At 44.3% G+C, this 21,766-nt stretch overlaps 1 protein-coding gene across 7 annotated transcripts in view; it reads right to left on the bottom strand.

Annotated features, from left to right (window-relative positions):
• Positions 1-1,945: 1,945 nt before the first annotated feature.
• Positions 1,946-21,766, bottom strand: part of HMCN1 (hemicentin 1) — a 176,103-nt gene continuing 156,282 nt past the window's right edge. For 5 of the 7 annotated variants that reach the window (XM_088060138.1, XM_088060140.1, XM_088060141.1 and 2 more), the window contains 19 exons: positions 21,341-21,511; positions 20,219-20,389; positions 18,831-19,001; positions 18,480-18,650; positions 17,929-18,099; positions 17,560-17,709; positions 17,252-17,389; positions 16,804-16,925; positions 15,769-16,006; positions 14,597-14,659; positions 13,470-13,589; positions 13,068-13,202; positions 12,570-12,683; positions 12,165-12,290; positions 11,384-11,512; positions 7,240-7,590; positions 5,400-5,519; positions 4,921-5,047; positions 1,946-3,301 (listed from right to left, as the gene is read on the bottom strand). In XM_088060138.1, coding sequence (XP_087916264.1) covers positions 2,935-3,301; positions 4,921-5,047; positions 5,400-5,519; positions 7,240-7,590; positions 11,384-11,512; positions 12,165-12,290; positions 12,570-12,683; positions 13,068-13,202; positions 13,470-13,589; positions 14,597-14,659; positions 15,769-16,006; positions 16,804-16,925; positions 17,252-17,389; positions 17,560-17,709; positions 17,929-18,099; positions 18,480-18,650; positions 18,831-19,001; positions 20,219-20,389; positions 21,341-21,511 — 3,155 coding nt within the window. In that variant the 3' untranslated portion in view covers positions 1,946-2,934. The remainder of the gene's footprint in view (positions 3,302-4,920; positions 5,048-5,399; positions 5,520-7,239; positions 7,591-11,383; positions 11,513-12,164; positions 12,291-12,569; positions 12,684-13,067; positions 13,203-13,469; positions 13,590-14,596; positions 14,660-15,768; positions 16,007-16,803; positions 16,926-17,251; positions 17,390-17,559; positions 17,710-17,928; positions 18,100-18,479; positions 18,651-18,830; positions 19,002-20,218; positions 20,390-21,340; positions 21,512-21,766) is intronic. The other 2 variants (XM_088060142.1, XM_088060143.1) reach the window with 2 other exon arrangements.

Raw genomic sequence — 21,766 nt, 5'->3', positions numbered from 1 at the left:
TGAGTCTGGTTGTGCTCTGGCAAAGGCTGGGGTTTAGCAGATATTTTCCTGGAATACAGGCATGGGCTGAGTGCTCTGGGCACTGTTGCAGCAAGCAGGTGGCTGGGATCCAAGGTGTGCCCACTGGGAGGTGAGCCTCCTGGTGCCCAGCAGCTGGGATGCCACCAGATATCACCCTGAAACCACCCCTATGTACAAATGCCTCCCTATGGGAGAAAAACCCTCTTTTCCCATCGTCCACAGGGTGTGTTTGATCCAGGTAGTGTAGTTAATGAAACGTTGCTGTTTGCACAGAGGTGAGGGCCAGGAACAGAGGCAGGAGCCTGTGGCACAGGACGGCGTTTCAGGGATAAACAGGCCAGGAGAAAATGGAGCACTAGAAAATCCAGTAGGCAGTGGAAACAGTAGGCTTGTGCAGAAGAAAGGTAAGCACAGGCCTGAGGTAGCAATGGAGCATTCCTGTTCGGCTCTTTCAAACCTCCCTTTATTTTTTAAGTATTATTTTTCTGGTGGCGTGGTATCTTTTAATAAGAACTTTACATTCTCACATATTGCTCTTAGGATGCTGTTATTAGAGAGTCAGTTATTTGTGATTGGAGGGCATCTGCAAATAGTTTTGTGACAAATGATGTGGTGACCATATCAGCCTTTTATGGAATGGTAGTGAACCTTTAACAGTGCAAATATTGCTACAGGCTAATAGAGGGGCTTGGACAAAGTGACTGCAGAGCCCCAAGCCACTGAAAATTGCATCTAAGGTTTGGGCAGCCTTATCCAAAGTGGTAATAAACACAGTAGAATATTTGTTGTATTTAAAATTTGGATTTATGAAAGCAGGATTTCTAATCTTTAGCAAACGCCCAAGTTCATGTGGGCACATAAACATGTACTAACCTGCCTCTTGCCTCTCGAATTAGGCCAGGAAAACTAATGATAAGCAGCAGCTTTTCCAGCCTGTCAGCAACAGGGTCAGGTAGCCTATGGAGGTAAAGCAGCAGCAGGTACAGTTGCTCTGAGATCTAATTTAACATACTTGCAACCTTTTTAATAGAGCAGAAATGAAATTTGTAACACAGCTCAAAATGTCCAGAGAAGGCCATGGCTCAAATTTTCCTTTCCTGACCACTTCACTTCTGAGTCCCCGAGTGCAAACCACCACGCTCACAGTGACCCACGTCTCACTGGTCCTTTAGTCCTGGCATCATCTCAGGGTAAGGAACACCTTCCACATGGACAAGCAGCTCCTCCTTGGCTTGCATCTGGGAAGTGACTATTACTTCTTTTAGGGTAAGATTGGCCTTTAAAGGCTGTCAACTGTTGGGGTTGTTTTCCCTTCTCACAAAATATGTCAGAGGAGAAATTTTCGTGTTCTGAGAGTAGAATGAGATTCCCTTAAGGACATCACTTTCTGTCAGAGTCTCATCCTTAAAAGACATTGAGATAATTACCTGTACCTATTACAACCTACTCTCATTTCTCCTTTCCCTCATGTCTTTTTCATGGGATTTGTCTTTGTTGAGCTGCTTTTATTATTCAAGTCAGGTTTCCAAGAAGCAAACCTGTTCAGTTTGAAGTCTCTAACTCAGATAAATTTGTATAAAGTGCAAAATAATTTTAAGTCATCCTTGTTTTGCAGGACTACTTCACTTGGTGCACTGGAAAGAGAAGAAAAAACAAGGGGACAGCAAGTGGGGATGTCTAAAGTTAGTTAGTGATATACAATAATAGAGACAAAATTCTACTGGAGACAATTTGCCCCTGTGGCTTAAAATCTGCTTTAAAGCTGGTGATAATCTCTTACTATCTCAGAGTGCCAGGAAGAGGGAAAAGAGCTGGAGCTGCTCCCTGGTTTGCTGGGAAAGGTATCTTCTGCATTGTCCCCTGGCACTTAGGGTAAGAGCTTTAGAAATGGAGAATTGTTTCAAAGATAAAACTCACAGCAGTCTCAAAGGTGATAGGAACCTTTATTTTGATTATTTTCATTGTACTGACATTTTCCTTTTATGCAAACTTAACTGTAAAACACTCTTGAGATACTGCATAGAAAATACACATAGGGAAAACCACATATATACATGTCCATAAAAATAGAATACATCTTGGCAAAATTACTTGTGTACAGTGTATTGACATTATTGAACCAAACTTACATCACCTTTGGAGAAAAATGTTCCATGTGCGTAAAACCCCCAGTTAATGAGCTGGGAGCATGGCAGTGAATATGGGTTTGGGTTAAATAAATGGCTATACCAGAATGGTAGAGTAAAAAAAAGTTATAAAATACCTGCTCTATGAAGTTGAAGAAGCCATTTTGTTTTTTTTCTTCCAAAACATAGCAATATCTTTCCACTTGCATGGAAACCAAAGGTACCAGTTCCAAATTCTCTTGTAAGCTGCAAACAAATTTCAATGTAATTTGTTTCCGCATTTGCAACCCTTGTGCACGGTGGCATTTGGTGGGTTCAAGCACTCAACATAGTATAGCACAGCCCTAATTCTATTGGGTAATTGATAAGGAAAAAATCTAATATATATAAAATTTAAAACACTTATCAACCTTTAAAATATGTAGACCACTTGAAATTGTGGGTTTATTTTCTTCTGTTAATTTCAGTGGAGGCTGCTCCTTGCTTACTGCTTTGACTACACAGATTTCTCTGCTGGTTTTCAGAACGTACTGTAGAAAATGACTATTCCAGTGTAATAAATAAAGTAAGTGGTAACAGGTACTCAAAGCCATGGATCTTCCTCTTGGATTGGAACAATGGTACTGGAAAGGCAGCCTGTGGGAAGCAGGGGAGGAGAAAAGAGCATAGCACTCTTGGAAGCACGGTGGTTCTGTGCACGGGGCAGGCAGCAGTCAGGCTGAAGCAGTAGCATCCCCTGGCGCTGGGGAATGAGGTTCAGCTGCGGACTCGCTACAAGGGCCGGCACTCAGTAGGGGAAGGCAGACACGGCGATGTAGACGATGAAAGTGGTGCGGTACTCGACACTGCCGTCGGCGCTGTAGGACAGGGCCCGCACGCCCATGCGATATGTCCGGGGCTCCTGCAGTGCCCTCGTGGTGAACACCACCCCTTTCCAGTTCTCATCCCTCAGGGCAAACGGCAAGGCAGGGTCCTCATCCGCCATCAGGAAGGTGGTCCTGGGGTGCATGACTTGGTCGTGAGTGTAGGCCACCAGCCGGATCAGATCCTGCCCCGCAGCGATGCCAAAGGGCAGCGACAGCAGCTTGTACTCCAGGGCATAGGTGCTCAGGTCACACTCCAGATCGTTGGCCGGGCAGCTTTTGAGACAGAACCTAGGAAGAAGCAGAAGACTTTAGCCCAGGGAGAAGGCACAGTATCTTAAGTACTGGGCTAGGTTTTAGAGGAGAAATTCTTCTCCTGTTTACCCTATTGCAGATTAAAACTTTTCTAGAAGTGCTCATGCACTCTTCATCCTTCATTGTTCCTTTAGAGCTGCAGCCCAGTTTAATGACCCTTTTTGCCTCAACAGGATCATTCCAGAAAGATGTTGGCTACACTGATGTCACTGATTTCTATGGGGTAAGTTTTAGTGACTGTGGTCTTAAACATAAGAATGGGAAGACCTTGTTTAAAATGTTCTGGACAGCATTTGAGGTATGCATCTGTTATGCCATTGTTATAGATACATGTTGTATTATTGGCTTTTCACCAATATTAAAATGAATGTTATATGTATAATGTTGGAAAGCTTTGCTGCATAAAACTTAGAAATAGGGTGTAATACACACACACACACACACACACACATATATATATATTAGGCTGTAGTATGTTATTAAAATAAAGACTACTTTAGTTCATATAACCCAGAGAATAAAAAGATACTCAGAAATGCCCCCTGCATTCTTAGATTATCTTATCCAGATGAAGTCAGCAGTGACTGGAGCTCCAAGGCAGGAATTTATTGAACCTCTGTTATCAGGGAGTGTGAGACTCAACAGAGCCAAGGAGATTGATCTGCGGGGGAGGGGGGGGTTGAAGCTAAACAAAGGAACATCTAGAACACAAAAGGAATGTTTGAATCATGCATAAGAATTTACTGAATATGCAAGAGATTGGTGTTTTTAAGGGACAGTCCTTTGTTAGTAAACATGCACTCTTAGCTGAATACTAAGGCACCCAGCTGTTATTTGTTCATTTTGCTTTACTTCTGTCTTCTAATTGTCTTTTTATTAAACTTTTAAAATTATACCAAAAGGTGAACATCGTTTTTCACAGTCATAAAACAAAGAATTTGGAATAAAGGTCAGAATAAAATTTACTTTTATTAATCAAAAGTTAAAACATGAAATCTTTGCTAATGCAGCTTGCCAGTGTTAATGGAGGTCAAAGGACCTGACCAAGGTTTCTGACTATGAAACAAGCTATTTTTCTTTGAGGATATTGAAAGATGAAAAGATATTAGTATGGGGGATTTTTTTCCAGAACAGGGAAATAACAAAATTAATCAGGAACTTAGCATTATTTTCATGACTACAAGAATATATCTGATGCTTTGAAGCTGAAGTCAAGTCAGGCCATTAGAAAGATTCAGATTAGATGTTAGGAAGGAATTCTTCCCTGGCAGTTGAGGCAGTGCCACCGGTTGCCCAGAGAAATTGTGGCTGCCCCCATTTTTGGAAGTGTCCAAGGCCAGGCTGGACAGGGCTTGGAGCTCCCTGGGATAGTGGAAGGTGTCCCTGCCCATGGCAGAAGGTGGAAGTGGATGTTCTGTTAAGGTCCCTTCCAACCCAAAGCATCCCAGGACTCTGATCTCTAATGTCAATGCCTTACCTTTACCTACTGTGAGCCCTACTGGTGTCAGGCAAACTTGAAGTTTCTTCTTTAACAACCACAAAGATTAAGGTGCTGAGCTTGGGGCAGGTGAGAAGGGGCTGAGAATAAAACATACCCAGAATGTGGCTCTCGCTGGTAGTTGGGTGGACAAGGAGTGTCTATGCACTGGAAGCTTCCTCTCATATTGAAACACATCTGATTTGATCCACAACTTATGTTCTCTTCAAGACACTCATCAATATCTGAATGGAAAAACACGCAAAGGATGAACTGCTGGTAGAAGAATTAAAGGGTGAAAACCAAAGTGGGTAAAGGCTGAGCAGAGCCCAGACTGTGCCTCTGTTTAACCCTGCAGCTTGGAGCCCCATGTAATGTGAGGTCACAGAGGAATTGCAGGGAATTAGAAGTTGCAATTGTCTAGTTTGCTGATGTTTTATGAAACAGTGAAGAATGGAATATAAAAACTTGAAATTTTGCATGCTGACTCTTAGATAGCCAATTCAGAGAGGTGGCTGAGCCATGTGCTGGGCCTGGTTTGTGTCTGGTTTCTTTGCAGACCTCCCCCCTGAGCACTGCAGGGATGGCTCTCTGTACCTTGGCAGGTTTTGCCGTTGGGCATGAGGCGGTATCCCATGGGACAGGCACACTGGAAGCTGCCCAGGCTGTTCCTGCACTCGTGCTGACATGTGTCTCTGCTCTCACATTCATCGATGTCTGTGGAGAGAAGGACCAACACCTCAGCATTCCCTGAGCCTGCAATGAACACAGGCACTTTTCCCCTATTTATGTACTGCAAGTGTATGGACAGAGCTGGTGGGAGTTGTTGATCTTTTTTTCTGATGGGGTTGAACATCTAAGACTAGACTGTCCTCTCCCCTTACCTGTGCCATTCCTTGTAACTCTGCAGGCACTAAAGACAGCTTTGAGGGGTTCTTCCCCTTGATGAAGAGCAACTGTGACAGATCTCAGTTGAGGAGAGCAGTTATGAGACAGAGCTCTGTGAAAAAGGGGGATGTGCCACCTGTGTCCACTGCCAGGGTCATACAAACACAGTCCTGCCCAAAAAGCAATCTGAGCTGCTTGATAATCAATCAGCTGTTAAGCAACATGCTTATGGAACACCCACACTAGTTATCTCACTAGAGGAAGCCTTGTCACTGAGGGAGTCTTCCTTACAGTCACTCCCTCCTCAGGCAAAGCTGTTTCCCTTTTAAACTGACCTTGCCCATGCCAGAGGGATGAATTAGGTTCAGCAGCTGGGAAAACTGTCACTAAATGCTCTTTCTACTTTTTTTTTTTTTAAATCTCCCTCTCAAATACAAAAGTACCAGACCACATTATGTAAAGTTTTCAAAGCACATTAGCATGATTTAGACACATATAAAGTGTATATATTATTATAACAGCTTTTGAAACTTCTGCCTAGTTCCAGACAGCAGTAATCTCATGCAGGAGTTCAGACCTGCATGTTTAAATCAGTGGAAGGAAGGTCTTTGCTTCCCCTCTGTCTGACTGACAAGGCTTGCATTAGATCAAAATGCAGAGAAGAGAAACAAATGTGACTACAATCTCTGTGGTGTTAGCAAAACCTGATGGTTTGCCTACTGAAAGAATTTTCTTTAACAAAAGCATCATTTGGGGGTATTTTTCATATTAAACAATCACTTTAAGATTTAGATACTCAATGAAATGAAAGTTTCATGGAATATTAATATTATTAATATTAATGACATATTAATAAATTCCAACTGGAAGCTGGGATGAAGATACAAATTTGAAACAAACCCTTCCTTCTCTCACAGTTGTATTCCTGTGTCTCTCAGTTAAACTCCTATACCCTAACAGTCCACATGGGATATGACTACTGAAACCTCTCTGTAGCTTAAATACAAGGTTTGATGTCTTCTCCATGCTCACTGAATTACACTGCAACCCCTTTCCATACATAAAATAATTTAAAAGCTTCTGTGCCTGCTGCCTGTGTGACAGTGACTGACAGTCCTGTGGCACTACTGGCACTGGCCCCAGTGTGATAGATTCTAAGATGTTTATTCCAAACTTTTCTGACACAGATTACTGATGCCAATAGGAGTCTGACAGAAGCACTGTGACTAGACTGAGGCTACTGGTGGTTTTTGGAGTGTGAGAAGACTCACCAAGGTGAGCTACTGTCATCAGGAGAAAGAGAATAACAAAGGCAAACAGGTAATAAGCAGCACAATTAAAACAAAAGGTTATAAGGATGTTTGAGAACATTTTTGCTACAATGTGAGACAAGACAGCAGAGACCAGAACATGCAGAACCCTCTGAATATTGACCAGGGTAATAGAAAACACAACCCCAGCACCACAAACCCTCAGCCCCTGGTAATTATCACACAGTAACCTAAGAAAAGGCCCAAAACAGAGTTGCATAGATAGGACTGACATTTACCTACACATCTGGCATTTCTTGCCTCATAGCCTTCAGGACAAGTTTCTCTAAGGTTCCTTCTAGTCCTGGAGAAAGGTATTCTGCTGTTCCTATACTCTGAGAAGGAGCTGTAGAGATTTGAGGAGTGCCTGTAATAGTGCTGCAGTTGCTGGTTGTCTCTCCCAGGAGAGAATTGAGCATAGTTATAGCTACTGTAATAGGCACCCGAATTTGGCACCCTCTCCAATCCGGCGCAAGATTTTCCATCACCCAGTAACTGTTGCCCAGGTGGACAGAAACACTTGAAGCTGCCGGGGGTGTTGGTGCAGTGAAGTGCACAGGGTTTAGGTACTTGTTCACATTCATTAATGTCTGCTCATGTGACATGATCCAGAGCCCCAAACCATGTGGAAAGGAGAGAAAACAAATAAAGAACACATAACTATACATATATATACACACAGATACTTATCTCAGTCTCAGGAACAAGCTGAAGACATAAAAGTGAGATTTGGAGGCAGTAAAACATGGAAAACACTAAGGCCAAGCAGGCAGGATCCACTGTCCTGGCGTGTAAGAGACCTTCATTCTCCCACAGGCTGATGCAACTGTGCTCACCAGGACAGGAGCCCTGCTGAGGCCTTGTTTCAGCCTCAGCTGCTCAACACTCTCTTAATAATTGGGTTTTTTCCCTTAAGTGCTCCACAGAGGAATGGAAGAAGCTGCTGGGCCCTTCTTAAAAGACAATGCTTAACACAGAGCATTCCAGAGAAGTACAGTGCTAGAAATTCCTTATACTCCACGCTGAGGAAGCACAACAGGCTCTGCTGTGGTTATTGTGCCTCGTATTGGGGGAATCATAGAATCATGGAATGCTGTGGGTTGGAGGGACCTTAAAATTCAGCCAGTCCCACCCCCTGCCATGGGCAGGGACACCTTCCACTATCCCAGGCTGCTCCAAGCCCCATCCAACCTGGCCTTGGACACATCCAGGGATCCAGGGGCATCAGGCTCAAGAATGCATTTCAAGGCTGCAGGGGCAACAGGTCGGGTATGTTCTAACTTTTGATGCTGTTATTGGTCATTCCAGTTGTGACAGGTAGGAGACTTAAGAATTCATATTAATTCACTTTTGGACAATTAAAAAATAGAATTATTTTTGCCTTCCTAAGAAATGTATTTTTCTTTTTAGTTGTTTAAATTGCAGTTCAAAGTTATTAGAGCCACCCCAGCAGTAAATATCACCCTTAAATCAAAACCGAGTGCTGAGCATACAAATGGTAGAGGCCTTGAGGGTACAACATGCTGAGTGTCCTTCCCTCCACAAGTAACTATGAGTGCTCTTGGGACTGCAGGACCTTCTCCCACAGTCTCTCTTGACACTGCCAGAAAGAATTTTCTATAGTTTTTATTAAGTTACTTCAGGCTCAGCTGGAAATTTGACATATATTGTATTTCTTTTCAAATTTAGTATTTCTTCACCAGAAAAGACAAAAGTCTATTAATTATAAACAACCCTGCAATGACCAGAAATAAAAAACCTGCTACTAAAGTATATCACAACATATCTATAATTGACATATATTTTATAAACATTCTCCTACTAGAAATTAAAGATGATCTTAATGGCAACTCAACAATAGTTTAATTAATTTATAGCAGAGTGTATTCTTTCCATTACTATTGGAAAAATGCCATTAAGCAAGTGTTACAGTTTCATTTGGATCCCCTATGAACAGAGGCTTTTCAGCACAGCTTGCAACTCCCACAAATTCATGGGAAAGTATTTAAAAATCAATACTCTCAGAAATATAGTAGAACATTAGGCTGCATTTTTATGAAGTGGTTAATATTTGATACATTTAAGGTTTTAAACAATTTAGGGGGATATTAACAATTAAATGTTTTGAAGAGTTGAAAATCCAGAAGCAGTAATTGCAGAGAGTTATATTTTTTCCAGCTGTCATTTGGCAAACACACAACTGAAACTTCACATATTCCTAGAATTATCCTTAACATAGAATTTTCAGGTGTTACAAACAAGAATTTCACTTTAAGTATGGAAACAACTAATCTGAATTTTAAGTGTATTCATCTCAGTATGTGCTTAAGATGAAAAATTTATTATTCATATATATGTTAAAGAAAACAAACTCATTATTTCCTTAGCAGTTAAATGCTGACTTTTACATTCCGTACCTGCCTAAAATAAATTAACACTGATGTCTTTATGACAACCAAAGTCCTTGGAACAAGTTGTGGATAAGCAATAGAAGATTATCATAGACATTATGAAAGACAACAGGTGAAAATTGGAGCAATTTCTTCTGCAAGAGCAGCCTGTGCAATACAAGCAGAATAGACTGCAGAGAGTCTCCAGAGTTGGTTCCAGGGATGCCTCTGTGAGAAGAGGCTACTGAGGCATGGGAATCCTAATATTTACAAGAACAAGGTAAAATTAATTTGAAATTGAAATAGTTACATTTTCAGGCTATAATTTGAAAATCAGTACCTGATTTTATATTCTAGATAGCCTTGCATGTGTAATCTGCACTATAGCAGCTTTTAGTAAAGCCCTTCCACCTATGTGGAGAGAAAAGAACACAGCTCCCAGAAATGCTGTAATTCAGGTAAATGGGCAGGCAGAGCTCCATGGGAGTCACAAAGGAGCATCTTATCCCCGTCCTACAAATAAAACAGGGTACTGTGGCACAAAGGGCTTTACCCAGGGTAAAGATGGCACAGGCAGGAGCAAAGTTCACTTCTGTTTCAGTCTTGGGCCCTACTTACTTTTCAACTCCTCCCATCCTCACTGTCAACAATGACAATAAAAACTGGATTTTATTAACAAAATTAATACTTTGGATCAATATATATTTTAAGAATGTAAAAATTCCAACTATAAAAACACCTTAGGAGGGAGCTTTCAATGGCCCTTGGTCAGAAAGTAGCTTTAAGGCTGCTGGTGTTCTGTGAAAACCTACAGTCCTACACTTCACCCGACTTCTTCCTGTTAGAAGTTTAAATGGCTTAAATATAAGTTAAGAGTCTGGGATTAGTTTTATTTCAGTACAGAGGCAGATGGCAGAAGTAATATCTTGGTCTACAGCCAAACACTTCTTAATGCAATTTCTTTAAAAAAATACCAAACATTCCTGGTTTTTGACAGTCCAAAATCTTAGGTTGTTAATAAAATAAAATAAGAAAAAACTCTGTATCACTTAGGAGAATTAATCCTGAAGAAGTCAGCAGGGAGGAATGCTTTTCTGACATGATACTTAACAGCAACCAAAACCACCCTCACTTGGTATCACGTACCTGCATTCAGAAATCCTCATTATCAGGAGGCCAGCTCTTACACTTTAAGTATTTGACATAAATGCAGTAAAGGTGATTCTAAATGATCCTACTGCCTTCCTGAAGTCTCTTAAATGCCAGGGGAAGTGCTTATCCACTTGCCCTGGCCCCATACATTAAACTCTCTTGCTTGCCATGTCAGAGCTCTGGAGCCTCCCGTGACATGGGAGAAAACCATTCGTGGCTTTATGCTAACGGTAGAACAGGGAGTGACTGCATGGTTGGCATTCTTGTGAGTGCCAGGGATCCTATTCCTTCCCTGCTGGGAGCCATCCATGCCAGGAGGGAAGCACTGAGGAAGAAATGCAGAATAGACCCCTGTGCTCTGCCTGCTGGGGAACACCCCTGGCAGTCCTGATGGGGGATAGGTGTATTTGGGATGTTCAGGAGCCAAACTCAGTTCTGGGTCTGTTGGGCCTCTTGCAGCTCCTTGGCAAGTGCTCCGTATGGGAACCCACATGACTCCCTATGTGACTGACTTCAGGGGTGAGCCAGGGCAGGCCAGGGCTCAGCCAGGCACATCAACAAACCCCATCTGATTTTTGTAACTGAACCTCCTGTGGAGTGGTGATTTGCCACATCCATCCACCAGTGCTCTGAGACCCTCTTACACTTTATTTTCAAAGTACGGCCCCAAACCAATCTTTTTGGAACCATTTAGCTCTGACTGTATATAGAATGGAACACTTTTAAATGGGCAATTTGGAAATGCAGAGCAAACTTGTCTCTACAGCATGGTCTTGCTGTTGTGTTGCAGCAGAAAGGCAAAAGCAGAGCAAAGGTGTGAGAGGACTGAGTGGCAGCTTACCCACGCAGGGCCTGGCTGTGCCCTGGGAGCGGAATCCTCGCGGGCACACGCAGCGGTAGCTGCCGCGGGTGTTCTCACACAGCTGGTTGTAGCGGCACTGGTGCGACCCCGATCGGCACTCGTCAACATCTGCAGCACACAGCAAGGGAACAGTCACAGCTCTGCAACATCCTTACTGGGGGAGGAAGCTGTCACTGCTCCATCCCTGGAAATGTCCAAGGACAGGCTGGATGGGGCTTGGAGCAGCCTGGGATAGTGAATGGTATCCTTGCCCACAGCAAAGGGTAAAAATAGGTGATTTTTAAGGTCTCTTCCAGCCCAAATCATCCCATGATTCCACTGGAACAAAAGCTTTGGTGCCACCTACGACATCAGCTGTGCTTAAAACCCTCCCTGATAAGTAGCAGGGACCTGTGATCTTGATTGAGAGCTCCTGAGCCAAACTCTTAAGAAATCATGCACACACAGAGCAAAATATTTCAGTCAGTAATAACTGAGAGGAATCAAGGTGCCAACACAGAAAAGACACCAAAGGAAATCCCACTTTTCTTGCTTAAGAACAGTGGAAAACTAGAGGTGGCAAGGATACATCTGCTTTTTAATTCCAACTACAAAAAAAGTTAAATATAGGTCTTCCATAAGCGAAAACAAGTTGGTGCTTTAGTATGTGCAAGTATTAATAACAGGAGGTGGACAATCTTCAGGATTATTTAAAAAAATGAACATCACCATTGTCCCTGTGTTTCCCATAACCACACAGAGCATTAATGCTTCTACTCACCAATGCAAGTCCCATTCTCTGCTTTGGTCATTCCACTGGGACACAGATCAATGCACTTATAGCCACCACGGGTGTTCTTGCAGAGCTGATCAGGCCTGCACACGTTCTGCCTGCACTCATTGACATCTTATTCAAACAAAAGCCAAAAAAAACCGTGCAGGATTGGACTCAATTATGTAATGAAATTACCCTGTGTCCACACATTGAATCATTTCATGCACAAAGATCAGTCAGCCCAATTCTTGCTGCCTCTGGCTTTCAGTACTGCTTGACAGATTCCAAAATGTACATCAAGTACATTTACATTATCCATAGTAACACTTCCTTTCATAAGCAAATAGAGCAACAAATAAATGTTGAACTCTGTTGGAAAGAGGGAATGGACATTCAGAACTTCATCCCTACCTATGCATTTCCTTCCCTTCAGCTGGAATCCTGGGTCACAGCCACAGTGGAAACTTCCTATGGTATTGAAGCAACGCTGATGGCAGGAGTTGGACTCTTGACACTCGTTAACGTCTGTGGAACAACACAAATCCTTGGCACCAGGGCTGGAAGTTGCCCCCTGGGCATTACCTGAGCAGGGTTTGGCTGAATTCTGCTCAGGAGTGTTTGCTGCTCTCTCATCTTTGTACAAGAAAACGCACACGGGACACAAACCCAAGAATGCCAAGTTCTTCTCTGATGGGATTTTAAACTTACTTCTAAAGACAGAAGAAGCAAAAGATTAAGAAACAAAACAAACCTATAGGAAAACCAGACCTGCAAAAATCTACAACCTTAAGAATGAAAATTTCTAGACAGGTACTTGGAGACACCCCCTAAAGTGAGTTTCAGTTGCATGAGAGCAGCATTTTCAGTTGCATGAGGGCTGATGGTCCCTGAGCCACAGCCCGTGTGTACCTTGGCAGCTGAAGCCGTCGGGTGTCCTGCGGAAGCCGCTCCCACAGCGGAGCACGCAGCGGAAGGAGCCAGGCAGGTTCTCGCAGTCCTGCCCTGCATGGCAGCTGTGCCCTCCCAGCGCACACTCATCGACGTCTGCAATGAGAAATGAGCTGCAAACCCCGCACAGAGGACACACTAACCAGTGCCTTCAGCACAAGCAACTAGAAACACGTGACTGAAAATACATTCAGCTATGAAATAATTAGAATACCACCAATAAATTGTGTTCTTATGAGAAAATGGCCTGAATAAAACCTTTCCTTAGCAATTTAAGTGCCTCTTAAGGTATTTTAAGGCCTTAGATAAAAATTATCTAAGGGGTATTTACATCTAAGCTGTCCCCAGCAGCACCTTTCTTACCCTGACACGTTCTGCCATCAGCAGAGATGGTGAGGCCTTTGGGACAGGAGCAGTAGTAGGATCCCACAGCATTGTGACAGGTGTGGGAACAAGGATTTCCCACAGCACATTCATCTTCATCTGGAACAAGAAAATGTTTATAAAACCAGTGAGATTTCCCAAGAAACTACTCCAATCTGATTCTTCCTCAGAGGGGTGTGACTAGTAAAGCCCACAAGGCAAAACCAGATCCGGCCATTCCCTTCATTGCAGCCTTTCAAGAGGTAATGTACTAAGTTCACAAAATCATGTCAGATGATTTCTCTCTAAGACAACCCCGACTCTAGAGGGACAGCCAGTGCACTCATGTGCTTCTCTCCACCTCCATCCCCCAAGCAGGAACACATGGGCACCTGTCTGAGGTGCCAACACTCATCCTTTCCTCCACACAGGTCACCTAAGTCCTTCATTGCTCTGCAGGCTCAGCAGAGCCTGAGGCTCAGTGTCCTCCACGTGTACCTGAGGTACCGATTTAAAAGCTGTCTGGGCACTACTCATATTGTAGATGAGGATGGAAATAACATCTTCAACTGCCCTTGGATACACAACCTGTTAGCAAGGATAACTCACACTTTTTAAGTGCATACTTTGAATTCTAAATAAAGAGGATATAGGTTCTGGGGGTTTAATAATGTATCCAGCTCCAGAGCCTCTCTGCTCTGGAGCCAGGCTGGGAGAGCTGGGGGTGTTCACGTGGAGAAGGGAAGGCTTCATGGAAACTTCTAAGCCCCTTCCAGTGACTGAAGGGGCACCAGGAGAGCTGGAGAGGGACTTGGGACAAGGGCCTGCAGGGGCAGGACACAGGGAATGGTTTCCCACTGCCAGAGGGCAGGATTAGTTGGGATATTGGGAAGGAATTGTTCCCTGTGAGGGTGGAGAGCCCCTGGCACAAGGTGCCCAGAGAAGCTGTGGCTGCCCCTGGATCCCTGGCAGTGTCAAAGGCCAGTTTGGACAGGGCTCTGAGCACCCTGGGCTAGTGGAAGGTGTCCCTGCCCATAGCAGTGGTGGAAATAGGGGATCTTTAAGGCCCCTTCCCCGCCAAAGCACTCTAGGACTTCATGGTTACACCCACCCATGTCAGTCATTACCTGAGCAATAAGGCCCAGAGGAGTCCAAAGCAAACCCCACAGGGCACTGGTTGCTCCGATCCCCTGTATGATAAAACAAGCACGTGTCACTTGTGGATAGAAATATGGCCATTCCATTACTTTAACAGTAAGAATTGCAGCCCAGCAATTTTACAATATTTATTATATTTCAACACCAAAACAGAATCTTTTAAATCCAGCCTTTAGTGGTTTTTCTACTTTGGCACTAGAAGTCAGTATTGCATGGCTTGTGCTGATTTGAATAATGTTGAACAGGTGTGTGGGGGTCCCCTTAGAGTGAGCTGCAAGTTCCATCCCAGCCTAATGCATCCTGGAAAGTTTCTTATTGAAAGAACAAAGACCATTCAGTTTTACTTCACAAAAAAGGAAGACAACAGACCCAAACCAAAGAAATCAACATCTCACAGATCTTAAGTCACTGTAGAAGAACACAACCATGTGCTACAAACTGCAATGGAAAACTTAGGGAGAGACTCCTCAAAGGACACAGGGCTTTGGCTGCTTGAAAACTGAAATTTAAGAAACAAAATTTAAAAAAAATCCCAAACACCAACATCTTAATTGTTGGAGGAAATAAGTGCAAGTTCAGTAGAGGTTTAGCCAGATCTAATCACAGGCATATCTTGACCCAGAGACTCCCTTTTATCAGATCTCTTTTTAAATTAGAAAAAAAAGTATTTGGTTTTCAAATTGTACTATGAGTCCCTAGTCTGGCCAAAGTGGGGAAAACCTTATTTTACTTAATTTAGAATGTTGTTACTGAAAAGAAAACTGAGACAGGCAACTGCTCTGTTTCATTTACTTCCAAACCAGAGTAATTTCCCTACTACATAAAAAAACCAAACTCAAATAATGTTAAAAAAAGTAACAGGCCAGTTTGCTCATTAGAGCTTCTCAATGGAAAATCTGCTCACACATATCCATGCCTATCCCCTTTGGTCACTCAGGTCCATAAAAGCCAGCAGTTAGCAATGCTAACTAATAGTGAATTTACGGGTACATCAATAAGACTTTCAGGTGCTGGGATCTACACTAAAGCTACTCAAGTTTCACAGAATTTCCTTTTGAGACTATGGGTGACTCAATGAATTCTAGAAAGAGAAGATATTCTTTCCCCATTATTTGATTTCTGGGAGGGCCTAGAACAATACCTTTTGCAATGGAAGCCTGGATTTTGAAAGCCACAGCCTCCTCCAGCGGGTTGTACTCTGTTGTGATGGAGGCAGCATGCAGTGTTTGCACCAGGAAGGGCATCCTCCCCTTGGTGGAATCGTAGGTGATGGTGTGGTTCCACGTGTAGGGAACGCTGACTCCATCTGCGGTGAAGAGGCGTGTGGAGTGTGCATGCAGCTGCCCAGGGCCTGTCTGGATGTAGTCCTCTGTGTAATCCTGCAACAGAACCCTGGTCATCAGCTGCTCCCACACCAGCACCACCTGGGCCTGTACTTCAGAGTTGTGAGATGCATTTAGAGAAAGGGGCTTATCTTAACCGCTGAACAAAGGGTATTGCACACACACAGGTCCTTTTCACTCTTATTTTAACTGTTGAATTTTAACACTGCCTGGTCTATTACTTTAAAAAAGATACAGAGCGATGTACTGAGGATCCTGATGATGGAAGCTACAGCAAAGGATTTCTAAAAAAATATCTTACTCCTCAATAACAATATTTTGAGGTCTAAATATTTGGCTTTTATTAGAAGTCAGATGCTGACAAATGTGCTAAATAAACAAGTGGTAAAGAAAAATTCTGCCACTGAAGAAGGATATAAATATTGGACATACTACATATTGCAGTTTTCCAAAATATCAACAACTTCGGGTATATTTATTACTCGGTGGGATTAATACAGTAAAATACTGGTTACCTGCTACTAAGTCAGAGAGGTTAAATACGCACCTTTCTAGCTCTGCCCAAAGCAACACTGACACGCCAGACATCAGTAACTGCCCTGAAGACCCTCCTCAACACTACCTGCCAACATCTCAAACTCTTGCGAGACCAACACCACCCTCCTCTGAGAACTTTCTGCTTTCAAAGGCAACATCAGCATCATCAGTTCAACCAGGCACAAAAGAAGTCACATACAGCACAGCAGGTTTCAGAACTCCATGTTTCCTGCTTTCCTCTGGGTGAGAGAAGTACAAATTCATGACAGCAGAGGTGGTACCTGAAGCAGCTTTACCTTGACACTGACATCAGCCACCGACTGGAGCTGCAGCACGTGGCCACTCACAACAACATCCAGCAGCAAGGCCCCATCCGCGTCCAGGCCCCGGGCAATGTGCGTCATGCGCAGGATCTCACCTGGCAGTATAACAGCACACTGATTCATCACACGTTCCAAACACAGACTCCCAACAGCCACACTGAATTGAAACTGGAGTCTCTTGACCAGTTATTTATACTTACATTTTGTAAGGTGTACCATGCCCATGAGAAAAAACATGACACATTTCAAACTACAGCTCTGAAAGATGGAATAAAGCCTCAAAAGGCCACAGTCAATCTGCAAATATTAGTGTAAGCACAAGACCCAAATTTCAGCAATGGTCCTCTGCTGTCTTTTCAGAAATACAGCATCTATCTGGCTTACTGGACACAGAAAGAGCTGGTCTGTCCCAGCAACTCACCAGTTGCAAACTCCACTTGAGTTTCTCTCTTGAAGACAGCATCAGTGAGTGTAAACCCATTCATTGCTTCCCCAATTTCTTTGGCAGTTGTCCAATAAACTGGGCTGAGTATGGAAATGAGCTTTCTCATCGCTGGGCCTGAAGGAAACACCACAGAAAATCGGGGAGCTTTGATCTCATCACAGATCCATATGCACAAGAGCTGAATATGAAGACCAAGAACTAGTGTAACCCTTCAAATTTAAACCAGAAGACCATAGGTATTGGCGTATTCAGAGGAAAAATTGATTAAAGTCAAAAAGGCCTACCAAGGGTCCGAGGGACGTTGGTGATCTTTGCCTGTATCACTCTGGTGTCAGAGTCCGGGCTGTCTGTTACTGTGGCATTCAGGAAAGCAATCCCAAATTCCACGTCATTGATATTGCCAATGATGCTGCCCTTGGCACGTGCAGGCCCACCTGTGCAAGGGATGGGGGAGAGGCAAACCACAATCCCATGTGATATGCACTGTTAGGTATTGTAGGGGAGAGAGAAGCGAGCTTAAATTGCAGGGCAGATTTAAGCCCAAAAAATTAAATTACTCGGTCAACTGGCCAAGATGAGAGATAGCACCAGTGAAATCAGGAGAGCCACAGGATTTCACCAACTGGCACTGTGTGTAGGCTGTAAATACTCACCAGGACATGCTTGGGTGTTGCACCTGGATATCTGAGAGGAGTCCCCAGGGCAAGGACGGCCATGATTTAATGGGGCTGGGCTGCTGCACAGGCGCACCCGGGTCTGCTCTCCTCCTCCACAGGAAGCAGAGCACTGACTCCATGATTGCCACTGCCCCCAGTTTCCATCCACTGCAGAATAAAGAGAGCAATTTTTCAATTTAAATACTTCAGGCTGCATCAGTTATGCTGAAGTCAATTCCTTTCTGGAGGAACCAAGGTTCTAAAGGAATAACTCAAAGGACAACAAAACCATTGTAATGGGCAGATGTGAACATTCTTGCCATCAGAAACACAGAATCCCAGACGGGTTTGGGTTGGAAAGGACCTTAAAGGTCATCCTATCCCACACCCTGCCATGGGCAGGGACACCTTTCACTGTCCCAGGTTGCTCCAAGCGCCATCCAACTTGGCCTTGGACCCTTCTGTGGGTGGTCTACATTCATTATGTGGCATATACTCTGATGCCTTGCAGGGAAAGCTGCATTCCTGCTCTTGTTGTGAGCACTGACCTGGGCACAGGTCTGTGCTGCACCTCTGGATCTGCACATCAGCCCCAGCACAGGCCCTGCCGCCACTGGCCGGGCGTGGGTTGTCACAGCTTCGGTACCGCCTTGTCTGGCCCCCGTTGCATGTCCGACTGCAAGTTCCCCAACTGCTCCATGGGCCCCAGTTGCCATGAACTGCAAGAGTAAGTCAGATTTTATCTTCCTCGGGGATTTAAAATGAGACAGTCAATCTAGGAAAATACTTTTGTTGTAGAGTAATACTTTTGTTGTAGAGTAACTTTTAAATTTTCTTTTCCCCACAAGAAAACAACCAAACGCAGAGAGCAGGTGAACAGCCCAACCCAAAGCACTTACCTGGGCAAGGATCACTGTTGCAAAAATCCATCTGTATGTCACTCCCCTCACACTTGTGTCCCCCGAACTGTGGGTCTGGGTCAGAGCAGTGGCGTGTCCTCTGCCTGCTGCCTCCCCCACAGGACACGCTGCAGGCGCTCCAGCTACTCCACAGAGACCACTTCCCATCCACTGGAGAGAGAGGCATGGCAGTTACAGCCTCTGACTCCAGGAGTAATACAGCACAGCAGTGCTACATCAGGGAAAACTGAACATGGATGCCACTGACTCTCTACAGCATCTGGGATTTCTCCCCAGGGACCAGGGGTGCAGGTGGGTGAGAGCTCAACCAGCCCTGGCCATTTGGGGTGGAAGCAGAACTCCCTATACCCTGGGCTGATCCCCCAGTGTGGGCAGCAGGGGAGGGGGGATTCTGCCCATCCACCCTTCTCCTCAGGTGAGACCCCACCTGCACAGCTGCCCCAGCCCTGGGGGCAGAAGCACAGGAAGAACATGGAGCTGCTGGAGAGAGTCCAGAGGAGGCTCCAGAGCTGCTCCCAGGGCTGGAGCCCCTCTGCTCTGGAGCCAGGCTGGGAGAGCTGGGGGTGTTCACCTGGAGAAGAGAAGGCTCCAGGGAAACTTCAGAGCCCCTTGCAGTGCCAAAAGGGACAAAGGGAAATGGCTTCCCACTGCAAGAGGGCAGGGTTAGATGGGATACTGGGACAGAAGTCTTCCGTGGGAAAGAGGGGAGGACCTGGCACAGAGAAGCTGTGGCTGCCCCTGGATTCCTGGAAGTGTCCAAGGCCAGGCTGGATGGGGCTTGGAGCACCCTTGATCTAGTGGAAGGTGCCTCTGCCCATGGCAGGGGTAAAATGAGATGGGCTCTATTAAAGTCCACCATCACAAGGTCAGTTCTCCCTTCTACTGCTTCCTGGTCTCGATGAGGACTCGGTGTAGGATCTGGCAAGGACAAAATAGAGCATGAAGCCAGAAGGCTCAGTCTGACATGTTGCACATTGCAACCCATGGAATTTCCCTCCACTATCCCTGCACTCAGCCAAATATAAAAGTCCTGCTTCAGAAATGTGATTTTTCCTATCCTCTCATGAAGCAGTCATTGAAATGTGGAAGAAAAGGATAAATGAATAAGAGAATATAAGAAAATTTAAAAAAGAAATAATTAGGAAACCTATCATTTAACTATCAATAATTTAAAATGTGGCTTCTGTGAGGTAAAGCAACAAGGATAAGGAAAGAAATCCCATTTGTAGGCTCTACAGTAGATGCTAAGTAGCGACAGAGTCAGTGACAATAAAAAGCTTGAAGGGGAGTTTTTTCAGGGATTTCACAGAAACCATTAACCAAGACTGAAGCAGAACTGGGGAAGGGAAGGAGAAGTTTGGTCTCACCTGGGCAGCGCCGGCGGTAGCAGAGCTGGAGCTGAGTGTCAGGGCCCTGGCAGCGGGGGCCGCCGTGTGCCGGGGCCGGGCTGGTGCAGAGCCGCAGCCGCGTCTGGGTGCCCTTCCCGCACGTGGAGCTGCACTGCCCCCACGCCCCCCACGGGCTCCACTCGCCGGCCACTGCAACAGCACCACAGCTTGCACACTGCCCCACAACAGACACCTGGGGTATCCCTGATCCCCCCACACTGCCCCACAACAGACACCCAGGATGTCCCAAATCCCCCACAAAATGCCATGAGCAGTGGACCAAACAATCAGCACTTTGACAAGTGGAGATGGACCCTGTAATTTCTGTTTTTTGACTACATCACCTCACCACCATGGAGCATCAGAACTGAACACTTCATCAAATCTGGAGTTTTTCAATTCCCTTGGTAGGATGGAGGCCTGAGGAGGGCCAAAGCAGCCTGGCAAAAAGCTGCCAGAGAGTGGCAGCCAGAGCTGATTTTCCTGCCAAAACCTAGAGAAACGAGTCTCAGGTCCACGGATGAGTGTTTGGCATCACAGTGGCAACAGAGCCAGGGAAAAATGAAAAAATCAAACATTGTAAATTGTACAGAAGGGAACATGTCAGTGGTGAAGGCTCTGAATAAACTCTAAGTTGTGAAATGTAGGAAATACTCATGGGACAGGAAGGAAACCTGAACATTCAGGTAGCTGGGAGCAAAACGTGGCTAAAAATTATAACAGAGGAAAATAGACAGATAAAATCATAAATTATTAACAATAATTTTTACATAGCTTTAAATAGTTGGTTCTTATTTTAACTGGCTTAGCAGGAAAGGTTTAGCATAGAAAGAATTTACACTGTGAGGACATGGGTAACAACTACTGGAAAACATTAGAATACAAATTTATATTTTTACTGGTGCAAAAAAAGGAAAAGAAATTTCTGGGATTTCTTACACTTATTTCAGTGATTCCTGTTTCCAAGAACTCATGCCATTCAATTAAAAAAAAAAGTAATTAACAACTAAAAATAAACTAAGATAATTTGGGTTTGGAGAAACAAAGAGACCTCTAAGAGAAGCCCCTCATGAAAATAAGGTTAAACAACTCTTTTCTTACCTGGGCAAGGCCTAAGATTGCACATGACTGACTCCAGAGTGCCACCCTCACAGGGCTTCCCTCCATGCTGAACCGGTGGGTTACTGCAGGTCCTGCTCCTTGTCCTGTTCCCTTGGCCACAGCTCCTTGAACACTCTTCCCACAGCCCCCACTCCGACCAGCTCCCATCCACTAAGGGCCAGAAAAGCCCAGTTTTCATTAAATAATAGTTTTGTGGTATTTATTGAAATTTTCTTTCCAAAATTAATTACAACTACTTAGAAAAATTAATCTTCCATAAAGATCTATGGTGACAAAAGTTCATTGTTTGGGCACTTAATGCAAGACACATTAAAAATATCAATTCATTGTGGCTTTTCAGTACTTAAACAGGGCTTACAAAATAGAGGGAGGGAGACTTAGATAGGCAGACAGAGATAGGACACA

The sequence above is a fragment of the Pseudopodoces humilis genome, chromosome 10 (genome assembly GCF_049639895.1).
Source record: "Pseudopodoces humilis isolate 2021_Gansu_Grassland_sample_001 chromosome 10, ASM4963989v1, whole genome shotgun sequence".
NCBI lineage: Eukaryota > Metazoa > Chordata > Aves > Passeriformes > Paridae > Pseudopodoces > Pseudopodoces humilis.
Note: the sequence above shows the minus strand (reverse complement) of the source record. Positions and strands in the feature narration are given on the sequence as shown.